This window comes from Scleropages formosus, chromosome 8 (assembly GCF_900964775.1).
Source record: "Scleropages formosus chromosome 8, fSclFor1.1, whole genome shotgun sequence".
In the NCBI taxonomy this organism is placed as follows: domain Eukaryota; kingdom Metazoa; phylum Chordata; class Actinopteri; order Osteoglossiformes; family Osteoglossidae; genus Scleropages; species Scleropages formosus.
Window position 1 is genome coordinate 2,149,474 of NC_041813.1, and position 11,303 is coordinate 2,160,776.

Genomic DNA, 11,303 nt, shown 5'->3' on the forward strand with positions numbered 1-11,303 from the left:
ATACACATATAACTCGCCATAATGCCATCTGGTCTGACTCACAGCTATAAACAGCAATCTGTGAGAAAGTGATCCGAAACCAAACCGCTGGGCTGTCGGCTAATTCCCCAATATCGAGCCCCTTATAACAAGAATGTAGGAGACGATCATACGGTGATAACCTTTACATTTACATGCATTCGTGTAGCAGAATCTTTTCTCCAAAGCGACGTACATCTCATAGAAAATACAATGTGTTCATTACATTAGCAGAAAGAGACACTTAGATGCAGAAGTGTGATACTAAAGTGCAGTTTCTTTCTTTCCATCATATGAACCAATGTTCATCACACAAGTGGATGCATAAACAACTGCACAAACAAAACCAATTGCTTTTATCTATCCACACAACCAGATAAGAATACGTGCACGTCGCGATATAGCGGTAGCAAAACCAACGGAATTGCGATGATCCTCCAACGGGAAACATAACGCACAATTCACCTTCATCAACTCATACCTCTCTGTGATTGACGAAAGGGATTTACCATTTTACCACAAATTACTAAATGTCACATTGAAACAAGTTGACAAGTTTCACACAAAGAACTATAACAACTCCCATGTTACATTTTAATTTACAAAATTAAGCCTTTTAATGAAGACATCGACAACTCCTTATATGTGATAGACTGAGCATGTCAATAACGTGACCATAATAATGCATCTGTGTCTGGTGTATCACACTACACAATGTATAGGCAGTATAGCACAAAGTGAATCAGAACTCTGCCCATTAATACTCTGAAAAATTAAATTAGAGGCGTAACAATACTCACTTTTCCAGAGTCTATGACCCAACCCATAGCTATTAAACTTCATTCTAATGGGTCCAAGGATTCTTGCGAGTGCTGTGAATGTACCTGTACACGCTGCTGGGTGAGAGACATCCTGTCACTCAGCGCCGCCACGCAGAGCAGCCATCCTACGTGTGAGCAGTCTATCGATTTCCTGCTCTGGGACAGGCAGCTAATTAAATCCAACTAGAGAACACAATCCCTTCTTCTCACTTATTTCCTCTGTTTTCCTTTGAAAAGTTCTGCTCCTCCAGCAGGACGTTTGTTCCTATTAAAAACGCAGCGTGATTGATTTGGACAGGAGAGACTGGGGACCCCTCACCTGCTCCTGGAACAGCGACCTGGGAGCAGTCAAGAAACGATGCAGCGCGCAAAGTCAAAGGATCTCATGGTCTCAATCGACGTACACTGCTCGAAAAACAATACGGCACAAGCAAACTGTTGTTTCTGCACTGAGCCACAGAGCGCTGGCGTGGAAACTATTAGGTGTTCGTTTGCTTGCGGAGACCTTCTGAGGGGCAAATCCATCTTCTAGCGAGACCCTCTAGCATGAGCCAACTGCACATTTGGCAGGGAGAGCTGTAGTCAAGGTAACATTCCCACCCTGAAAGAGCACACCTACAGTACCCCACAACAATCCCCCCTTGATGCAAAGAAAGAGACAATAACCCAACAATAACCAAACTTCACATTACACTGGTTGCTCACTGTACAAACAACTGACACTACAAGCATGTTCATAAATCCCACAACACAGCATTAATACGTTTCAAGCCCTGTGCCGTGAATTATTTTTATTACTTCAAACTACATTAAATTTACAATAACTCACTAAATAAAAATGTCTTCTCCACAAGCTCGTATTACATACCATCGTAGACCGATTCATCTCGTAAACAGAGTTTCCACCACTTTGAACTTTATCATCCACACAATTCATGAAAGGTGAGTAATACAGATGTTGCCTCATTTTACCCAGCAGCAAGGTTATGTTAAAATGTTGAGTATAGCAATTATAATGAGAACAAAACAGCACTATATCAAGGCAGCAACAGAGTCTGCAGCTGCAATGATTTATCTCCATTTTATTTTCATTATAATGTATGATACTACTATTATTAATTTAACTCTTCTGTTTGGGTGCCTTTTACTGCCAACTGATGGCAGGATTCAGAAAAGTAGGCTTCTTTGTTCTATAATAAAATTACAAATGATCAGTGAAAAAATAAAGCTGGAAAATAGACGTATCTTCGAAAGCGCATATTCCGATGTATCCAATGTACAGTATGTGAGATGTACTCTGGTGATTTGATGACACATGGGGAAGAGCGACAGCAGCCATTCTGGCCCGTCAACGCGCTACGGCCCCAGTTAAGCACCCAGGACTCGTGAGAGCCAACTAACCCCCGTAGCTCAAGACTTCATAGGCGACTAAATGGAGTTCTGCTGGCACTTGCACTCCAGCACTGTGTTAATGGACGATTTGGAAAAGGAGGGAAAGAATTTCTAATCCAATAAACTTGGTATGTGGAACGCAAGCAGGGAATTCTATTTTTGGTGATGCGATAACATCAGCCTTACTGTCCCCCTCCCAAATAACCATTTCTTACCAGCAGCCAGAACACTGATTTATTCTACATTAGACCTGATTTCTAGGGAAGTACTGGAAGGAGGATTTCTCCAGATAGGTGCAGAAAAGGGAGTCATAAAACACCGCATTTTGTGTGAACTGCTGAAACAAACATTGAAAGGAAAAGTTACATCAACACATAAAAAAAAAATTCAGTAAAAACTAAGTTTAACAATGCAAAGGAACAACGATCCCCCCCCCCCCCACAGTCTCAAACCTTCTAGACTTTTACACTTAGCGAAAAGGGTAAGGACAACATGAGCAAAGCAAAATTCCATTATCTAAATGGGTCGAGAAATTTCTTCCCACAAAAGAGCATTCTTTACAGCAAAAGGGCATTCTTTACGTTTCAGAATTACACAAAATTACAAACAATAGAAAATCTGCAGGGTTATGTTTTTCTTTCAACAGTAAATACATTGTTTAGAAACAAGCAGTGAAATAAAAAGATGACTATTTTACAGCACAAAAACAGACTCAAAACAACTGGGGGAAAAAGCAAACAGGCAGATGATTAAATAAAAATGGTTTCCGCATGACCACACCGCCTAAAGAGAAGAAGACAGAAAATAAAAATCCAAAAAGAAATGATTTCACATGGCTAAAGGGAGCAGCCAGCCATGGTGCATTTGCAAGGCAGCAGTTTTCATTCTGGGCAAAATGAGAACTTTACTGTGTTCCTTTTGTTGTTTTTACTTAGAGATATATCACTCACTTGTGTTTCTCAACACTACAAACGAAGAACATAATGCTAAATTTAAGGGTGCGTGCTCTAAAAAAGGTTTGAGTGATTCAACCGTTTAACGTTAATTTAGAGAGCAGATAGTTAATAAGCAAATAAATCTTGGCATACACAACTGGTGCGATATTGCAAAAAATTTGATGACTTCACATCCCTTGTGCATCACAATTACAGTACAGATCCTCTACAACTACGTTTCGATAAACCCATCGTAAGTGGAATAATCGTAAGTCGAAAAATAGAGTACAGCACCTAGCGAACACCATAGCCTAGTCTACCTTAAACGTGCTCAGAACAGTTACCATAGCCTACAGCTGGGCAAATTTAAGGAGACACACATGGGCGTTTAGTAGACATGATGGGATGTGAAAACACAAAATGCTGTAAGAAAAAATCCTTTCAACACAGTATCGCTTGTTTACACTCATTGGCGCGATCACTACAGAGACTGCGATCGAGGTTGAGCGGATGCTGCGAACAGATCTAAATTCAAAATTTGAAGTTCTACCGAACACGTATCGCTATCGTACCATCGTAACTTTGAAAAATCATAAGTCGAAATATTCTAAGTAGAGGAGCGTCTGTACTCTACAATGTTTTCTCAGCTCTCTTCTCGTTGGGTGCAGGGAGATGCCAAGGAATTCACAAACCGCACATAACTTTTACCATGATATCACCCCTTCTCTTGGACTTTGTTTTTCAGTTTCATCAGTTTGATTTTCTGCTTACCAAAATGGGACAGAGTGCTATGGATTTTAAAGAAGCTCTTAAAATGATGAACTGTTTTGAATCCCAGCTGTCAGACAACATTTACTGTTTTCAATTAAATATACCACTGAAATGAAATTAATGTGACAGGGTGCACTTGCTGAACAGACCACTGGTGAATGAAAGAAATTGAGATGATGCAGGTGAAAATCGTACAGCGTTTTAAAAAGCGGACTATGGTGATAAAAGCAAACACTAAAACAGTGTCAACCAAATGCAATTTCCATTTAACTTCTTGTTTGGCGTGTAGAACCACAGTTAAAGAATTTAACTCTATACTGAAGCACACACCTCTAGGCTATCAAATAAGAATTGATCAAACTGAAAAAGAGCACCTTCTCAGGCTTTCATTCACATATATTCATTTATCAGACACTTTTCTATAAAAGGGAAATAGAGTTAAGAGTGTATTTCATGAACAGAAAGAAAGGTTTACATGCAGAAATGAAAATCCCTCAAATCAGCTGAATCACAGCACCTATTTTTTACAGAAAAAAAACTATCGTTTAACAGGTCATATTAAACTACATTTCTTAGCTTTTTACATGCCCCTCATTGACACTCATAATTCATATCTGAATTCACTACTAGAGGTTGCAAGGTGGTTGTCACTTCAAGGGCCAAGAGAGGACCTGCTGTTGTACCTTTTAGAACATTACATAACCAGAAATGCTCCTGTAACATCCAGCTGCATCAGACTCATACAATGCAACATATAAAAGCATCAACTAAGCAATGAAATAATGTTGTGCAATGTGGCTGTTTGAACTTGCAGTTTAACGGATACACACTATGGACCCAGCCCTCCTCCTACATCACTTCCTCTACAGTGGATATGGCGTGACCCCCTGCGTGCCAGCGCAACTGGCGAGTGAGAAAGGAAACGGGCTGAAGAGCGGCGAGTGACACACGGTCAAACCGCACTCAGAGCTGAAGTGCAGAGGTGAAGGCAGAGAAGCACGAGAGAAATACCTGAACGTCAGGACGGTCCATGAGTCCCAGCTGACATGGCCAGTTTGATTAAAAAAACATCAGACAATTTCAACCACAGCACGTTTGTGTTCGACTTGGGCTGCAAACCACCCGATTAAAGAAACTATCTTGAAACGAACCCCCTCCTAGTTCCCAGCAGAAAAAGAGCAGCTAGAAGGTCTCAGCATTCCAGAGCCAACATGTAATAATCCTGACCCAAGTAGTTCCAAATGTTGGTTGTTCTTCAAAGGAGCACTTTCTAGAACACTATTGGTATTTTTTTTTTTTTTTTTTTTTTTAAACTCAAACACATTCGCACATTTCACTTTTTCTCAAGATGAACCCACAGTCAATGAAAAAGGACAACAAGGAAGGAAACATGATTACAGTCACCTTGACTTATAGGTAATAGAGCAGTTTAACCTTCAGAAGTCATTGATTATGCAAACAATTGGAGATAAACAAGTCACCAACATCAACAGCAGAAATATCTCCGAGTCAAAACATTTACACCGACCAACCTGGAAAACCATGCTGGACATCGCTTCTCTGATGTGCCATCATTACGTAGGAAACCCAAAGCTTCGTGTCCCCCATTCATATGGGAACGTGTCAGTAATGTCCCTATTGTACTGCCTCTAGTCAGTCAGTTGTTATTGGAAATCGCTCAGTATGTAATTTAATATATCATTTGTATCACGTTACAAGCTCAACAGCAACTTAGCATTGTTATGAAACCCTGAATTGGCTGTTGCATTTATTGGCAGTGAGACTGAGAAATTCTGCTAATTTTATCACTTTCATCATCGTTACCCTGTACCTCAGCCTTTCAATTCTAAAGACAATACAGGAATGAGACCTCAAAATAATTCATTTGGATTTCTGCCTGAATTATTAAACGAAAAACTGTTTATAATGTAACCAAACAGGGGAGAGGACATTTTGACAGTAAATTCAAAGCTTTCTCTAGCAGTCTGTAGCCATCTGCTTGACTCATATGACTTGCTGCTCAAATGGTCATTAGCAATGGTGAGAAACTCAATTTTTTTCATCAGACCATCTTCAAGTGTCTCAGGGGACAGCTCTCAACTCAAAGCAAGCCTACAAGGTTCCCCAACAAAGCTTCCCCACCGTCCATCTGAGGCATGCTGTATGACGATCAACAGTTTCCTGCTCGGGAACCCATTTGGGGAACTTCAGCTGGCTCGGGCCTCACACCCTATCGCTGCACGGACATCTATTTAGGACTTTGCTAGCTGAGAACACTCCCATCAGCAACAGATGTTCTATGAAATGCTGTACTCTTCCTGGTGTGTACAGGGCCTTGTGGACAGACCAAGACTAAATGACAAAAACTAGAATTCTGGGGGCACCGAGGAGGATTCAGAGTAAGGATTATGCAGATGAGTCAGAGATAACACGATGAGCGTTCATGTTGACCACTGACGAGGCCTACAGAATGCAGAAGTACGCCGCAATGAACGTCTCACATTACCAACTGCATCGCTTAACCACAACGCTGAAGTGTCAATTTCTCATTTTCCTCCCAATAAACTCAATGACGTCTTCAATAAATGCAGAGTTACAAGAATGGCAAATCAGGTATCTCCCTTACTACTGCTATGTGTACAGGGGTTAGACTTTGCACAAAGAAAACCCATCGCATGATTACAACAGGATGGCGAGAAACGTCGCATTAAACACTCAAATACAATGTAAAACCTACAAGATAAAAATGCCAGTTTTCAGTATAAATATGATAAATCATTAATAGAACCTCTACAGATATCACAGCTGTCCATCAAACAAGCCCTTGAGTAACTGTCAATTACCCCCGCTCTTCAAAAGTGAATTCCTCCTGAAACTAAATTAGGCCAGATGAGCAAGCCCATATGATCATGAAAATAATTTCATTCATTAAAAATCACCTAGCACCATCACAAAGTGACAGGCGGGAATTCCCACCACCAAAGATGAGTCTCTTATGCAACTAATCCACAATTACTTCAGTGATCTTCAGCCCTAGAGTCCACTTAACTGGCAAGGGTTAATTAATTTATTGAGATCCTAATGGGATTTGCATCCAGTTGGTGGTCCTACTGTGGTGCTGAGTGACAGCACAGACATCAATGAGGTGTTGGGGGGCTGAACCTGGAGGCAGAAATATTCAAAAAAACAACTGCAGCTATCTTAAAGGTTCCTGGAAAAAAAATTTTTAGCTACGAAGTCACAGGCAGCATTTTAGTGGTCACAGTTTTCTTGCAATAAAAAGACCTTTATTCTAATCCCATGCTATTACTGTACTACACAAGTAAGACACTTGCCATGAATTGGTCTAATTAAAATGAACTAGTTGTATAATTAGGTACATAATTTTATGTAACTCAGTATACAAACCTTATGTTGCAAATTACTTTGGAGAAAAATGTTATGAGAACCTAAGGGACTGCAAGACACTACCAGTATGAACATGGAGGAAAGGTCTAAGTATGCAGAAGGCCAGCTCAGGCTGCTAACCAAGAAGCATGTTGATGGAAAACTGGAAGTCCCATAAACATAGAGAGATGGGATTTGAAACTACACAGCAACACAGAATTTATGAGCACATCCACTGTCCAGAACTCTTGCCCTTCTCAAGCATTAGCTCTGAACCCTTTCCTTTGACAGCCAGGTCAAGAGTGATGCAACTCAAAGACCTTTTCCAATGGAGTAGCAGCCAAACTCCCAGACCTCATTTCAATGATCTACTGGTCATCTTCTGCTGTTCCACCACTTGTCTGTCCTCCTCAGTAACAAGAGACATAAGGCAATATGGAGCTCCAGGCCATCATGAAAAACAGACATCATAGCTTGAATTTACCAAGCATAAGATGGACTGTGGCCCAAACGCAAGGCTGGACATAAGCGGTAACCCTTGTTTCTCAAAATGCAGGTTCGGAAGTTACCAAGCGTGTACCTACTTTGGAGCACGATCAGCTCGAGACAAGCATTTTGAACGAGGCCGCCACAACACAATGCCGGGCTTATGAATTGTACATGTATTCATTTAGCATAAGTTTTTGTGCAAAACGACATCTCAGAGTTTAAAAAAAAAAAAATACAAAGAGTGCATTACTTCAGAAGGAGGAGAGATCTGGATGCAGACATATGACTTGAGAATCTCAGCAAAAATCTGACAGCTAAAGAGCTTCATGGCATTGGCTCTGCAGACTATCCATCCTTTGATGGAGTGGGGGCATTGAGACATCTTTGGGAGACTGCGAAACAAGTCAGCCACAGCTAGGCCTCAAGCAAAGTCTGACAGAAACAGGAAAAAATGAACATACGGTTTTACGAGGCACGGCCGTCTCTGAAAGCAACAGCAGCCGCTCTTGGATGGATTTAGATTCTGAGTACAGAACAATGGAACACAGCATCCCCCTGGGGGTCTTCGCGGCCACGGGCCTCCGAGCGGCCGGGAACATCGCTGCGCTGAGCGATGCCTTCGTAATCCTCCAGATATCCCACGAAACATGACTGCCCGAGCACGTCAAGGAGACCGGCGACAGCAGGGGTCCGCCGCCCCCCCCCGTAATCCAGTCTGAGGGCCAAGGGCACCGAGCGCGCTGGAGACGGCTACCTGCCACAGCAGGCCAGACAGCGCGGCACTAGGGCTCACTGCCATAACATCATATCCCATCAGGCCCACCTGAGCCCCCAGTACAGATCCCCAGCCCACCCCACCCCCATCACTGAGCTCCTACCTGCCCACTGCTCCCCGCAATTGAGTTTCAATAACGAAAGTGACCCTGTGACCCTTTCCAGCTGAACGTTGTTTCATTTCCCTTACGCTTCTCTTGCACCCCCTCAAATACAGCGCAGTTACTGTAGACTTCAAGTGTTACAGCAGCAGCAGGAGTGTGTGTGTGTGTGTGTGTTCGTTCCCCTTTGAGAGGGTACAGACACAATGGAGCGAAGTCCTGTACCATCATCCTCGCAGTGTGTGACTGGCAGGTGACACACACACACACACACAGGAGTTCTTTCAGGTCACATCGCGTTGCACAGGAAACCCTGGAAGTCCCACTGAAGAGGAGACACGTGGACTCCGTAGGGGGGGGTGAAGGGGGTCAGTGAAACGAGCAAGGAAATACGAGTTCCTGTGAGCACTGCCGCACTGTCACTCTCTCCCGGTTTCTCTCTCACTCACACACACACACACACAAACCCACCCCCCACTGAAGAGGGCGGCGCGTGGGTAGGGCTAGAGCAGAGGAACTAACTTACCCCTGTGGTTTCCCGACCCCGGGTGCAACTAGGGTAAACACATGTAAAAATGTACCGGCAGCACCGGCCGAGCCGCGCAGGAGTCCCGCGGTTCCGCCCCGCGCGCCTCTCCTGTCTTCGCGAGGAAGTGGCCGTGACGTGTGTGTGTGTGTGTGTGTAACGGTGGGCTGGACGGACACCCGCCCCGGGTTGAAGTTGTTAAGAGGGGGCACTGTTGCGTCAAGGTGAAACCACGGAGACCCTCCCGTGACACACACACACACTTCACTGCCGACATGATTCTCCGCGACGGCGCGAGTCGCCTTACTGACAGGAAGAACCCACAAGGGAATCATGATCATCATCATGCACGCGCGGGACGGTTGCCGTCTCTGAACGCTGCATTGCGAGCGAGAGTGTGTGTGCGCGCGCGCGCGCGCACCGGGGGCGGGGGGTGTTCGTGTTGCGAGTGCGCGCGGCGCCCGGACGCAGACGCCGTACTGATTTAGGAGGCGCGCTACCTGCAGCAACTGGCTCTTCGCGGCACTCGAACAACTTTGACTGCACACGCGCACACAGGCAACGGAGTCGCGTTAGGAGAGAACGACCGAGAGGTAGAGCGTTTCCGCGGTCCCCCCCCCCCAACCAACCACCGCCTTCCTCCACCACCACCTCCTCCACCTCCTCCTCCTCCCCTTCTCCGTCTCCTAATCTCTGCTCAGCGCTGCGGACCGACCCGGTGACTGGCACTCACCGGTCTTATGTGCGGCGAGTGACGGTGTGAAGAAACACTCAAGGCGGGAAAGCCAGCCGCCACCATTCCGCCGCTCCGGGACAAGTGGAGCACCGTTCTGCACACTTTCGCAGCCATCTCCGGAGTGAATCGTCGGCCGAGACGGGGAGCGCTGCGGGCGAACCGAGGGAGGGAGTGACTGAGTGAGTGAGAGGAGGGGAGGATGAGGAGGGGGCGGGCTTATTAGGCCGGGCTCTCCCTTTTCCCTGTCACCGCCCGCCCAATGGGTTCGGCACTGACTGAGGCGAAGCTGCAGCACTCGTACACCGCAAATGCTTGCTGTCACAATAGTGTAAACCTACTTGGACCATCCTTGTTAAAAGCTATATACTTATCGCTATACATAAGCTTCATACGAAGCTTTCACAAGAAATATGTAAGACTTAAATTAAGTTTTAGAACATGAGGAACTACGAAAGCAGCATTCTCATTGGTTCAGCGGCTACCTCATAGGCATGTCTCTCTACTTTCTGTCCAGTCAGAAAGGCTTCCACAGACCGAGTTGTTATTCGCGGTTGGCTGAGCGCCATGCCAATCACACAGCGCTCAGCCAATCAAACGAGTCGAGATGAATTTCTCGGACTCCGCGGCCACGACGTCGGTTCACCCATACAGGAAGAGAAGTTGGACGGTTAGACTTTGCGCGCCTCGCCGGGCCTCGAAGCGCATCGGATCATACAGTGCAAAGCAAACGCTATCTACTTCAGATATGAAAAGTGGGCAGCGAATGTGATTCACTGCTTTGCAGCGTGACATAATAATCTTCTTTACTGTGCTTAATGAGCCAGCTCAGATTTGGACAGACAGGGGTGCGAAACCCAGGCCACCTCTTCTACCAACTGTTGCCAACCTCAGGTATAACAGCCTACATGAACTAAATGGGAGGCACGGTGATACAGCGAGTAGCGCCTGGGTGGTGTGAGAGGATGTGGGTTCGAAACCTGCTCAATCTGTGTGGGTTTCCTCCGGGTGCTCTGGTTTCCTCCCACAGTCCAAAGACATGCTGTTCAGGTTCCCCCATAGTGTGTGAGTGAGTGACAGAGAGAATGTGTGTGTGTGTGTGTGTCTGTTCCACTGATGTATGGATGAGTGACCCAGTGTAAGTAGTGGATCTAGCAGTGTAAGTCACCGCGCTGAATCAGGTGTGTGGGCTCATAACACTACATAGAATTCACTGGAAGTTGCTTTGGAGAAAAGTGTCTGATAAGTAAATAAATGTGTGAATTCCCTCCAGAAGAATGAAATCATTTTTGAGGGACATTTAGTACAAATGTTTACTTGATATACAGGGTGAAATTTTAATGAGTCATGATGAAC

At 44.7% G+C, this 11,303-nt stretch overlaps 1 protein-coding gene across 1 annotated transcript in view; it reads right to left on the reverse strand.

The window, feature by feature from the left end:
• mcu (mitochondrial calcium uniporter) overlaps positions 1-10,126 on the reverse strand; it is a 48,394-nt gene extending 38,268 nt beyond the window's left edge. The window contains exon 1 of the mRNA XM_018738159.2: positions 9,948-10,126. Within this exon, the coding sequence (XP_018593675.1) occupies positions 9,948-10,064 (117 nt within the window). The 5' untranslated portion in view covers positions 10,065-10,126. The remainder of the gene's footprint in view (positions 1-9,947) is intronic.
• Positions 10,127-11,303: the final 1,177 nt, after the last annotated feature.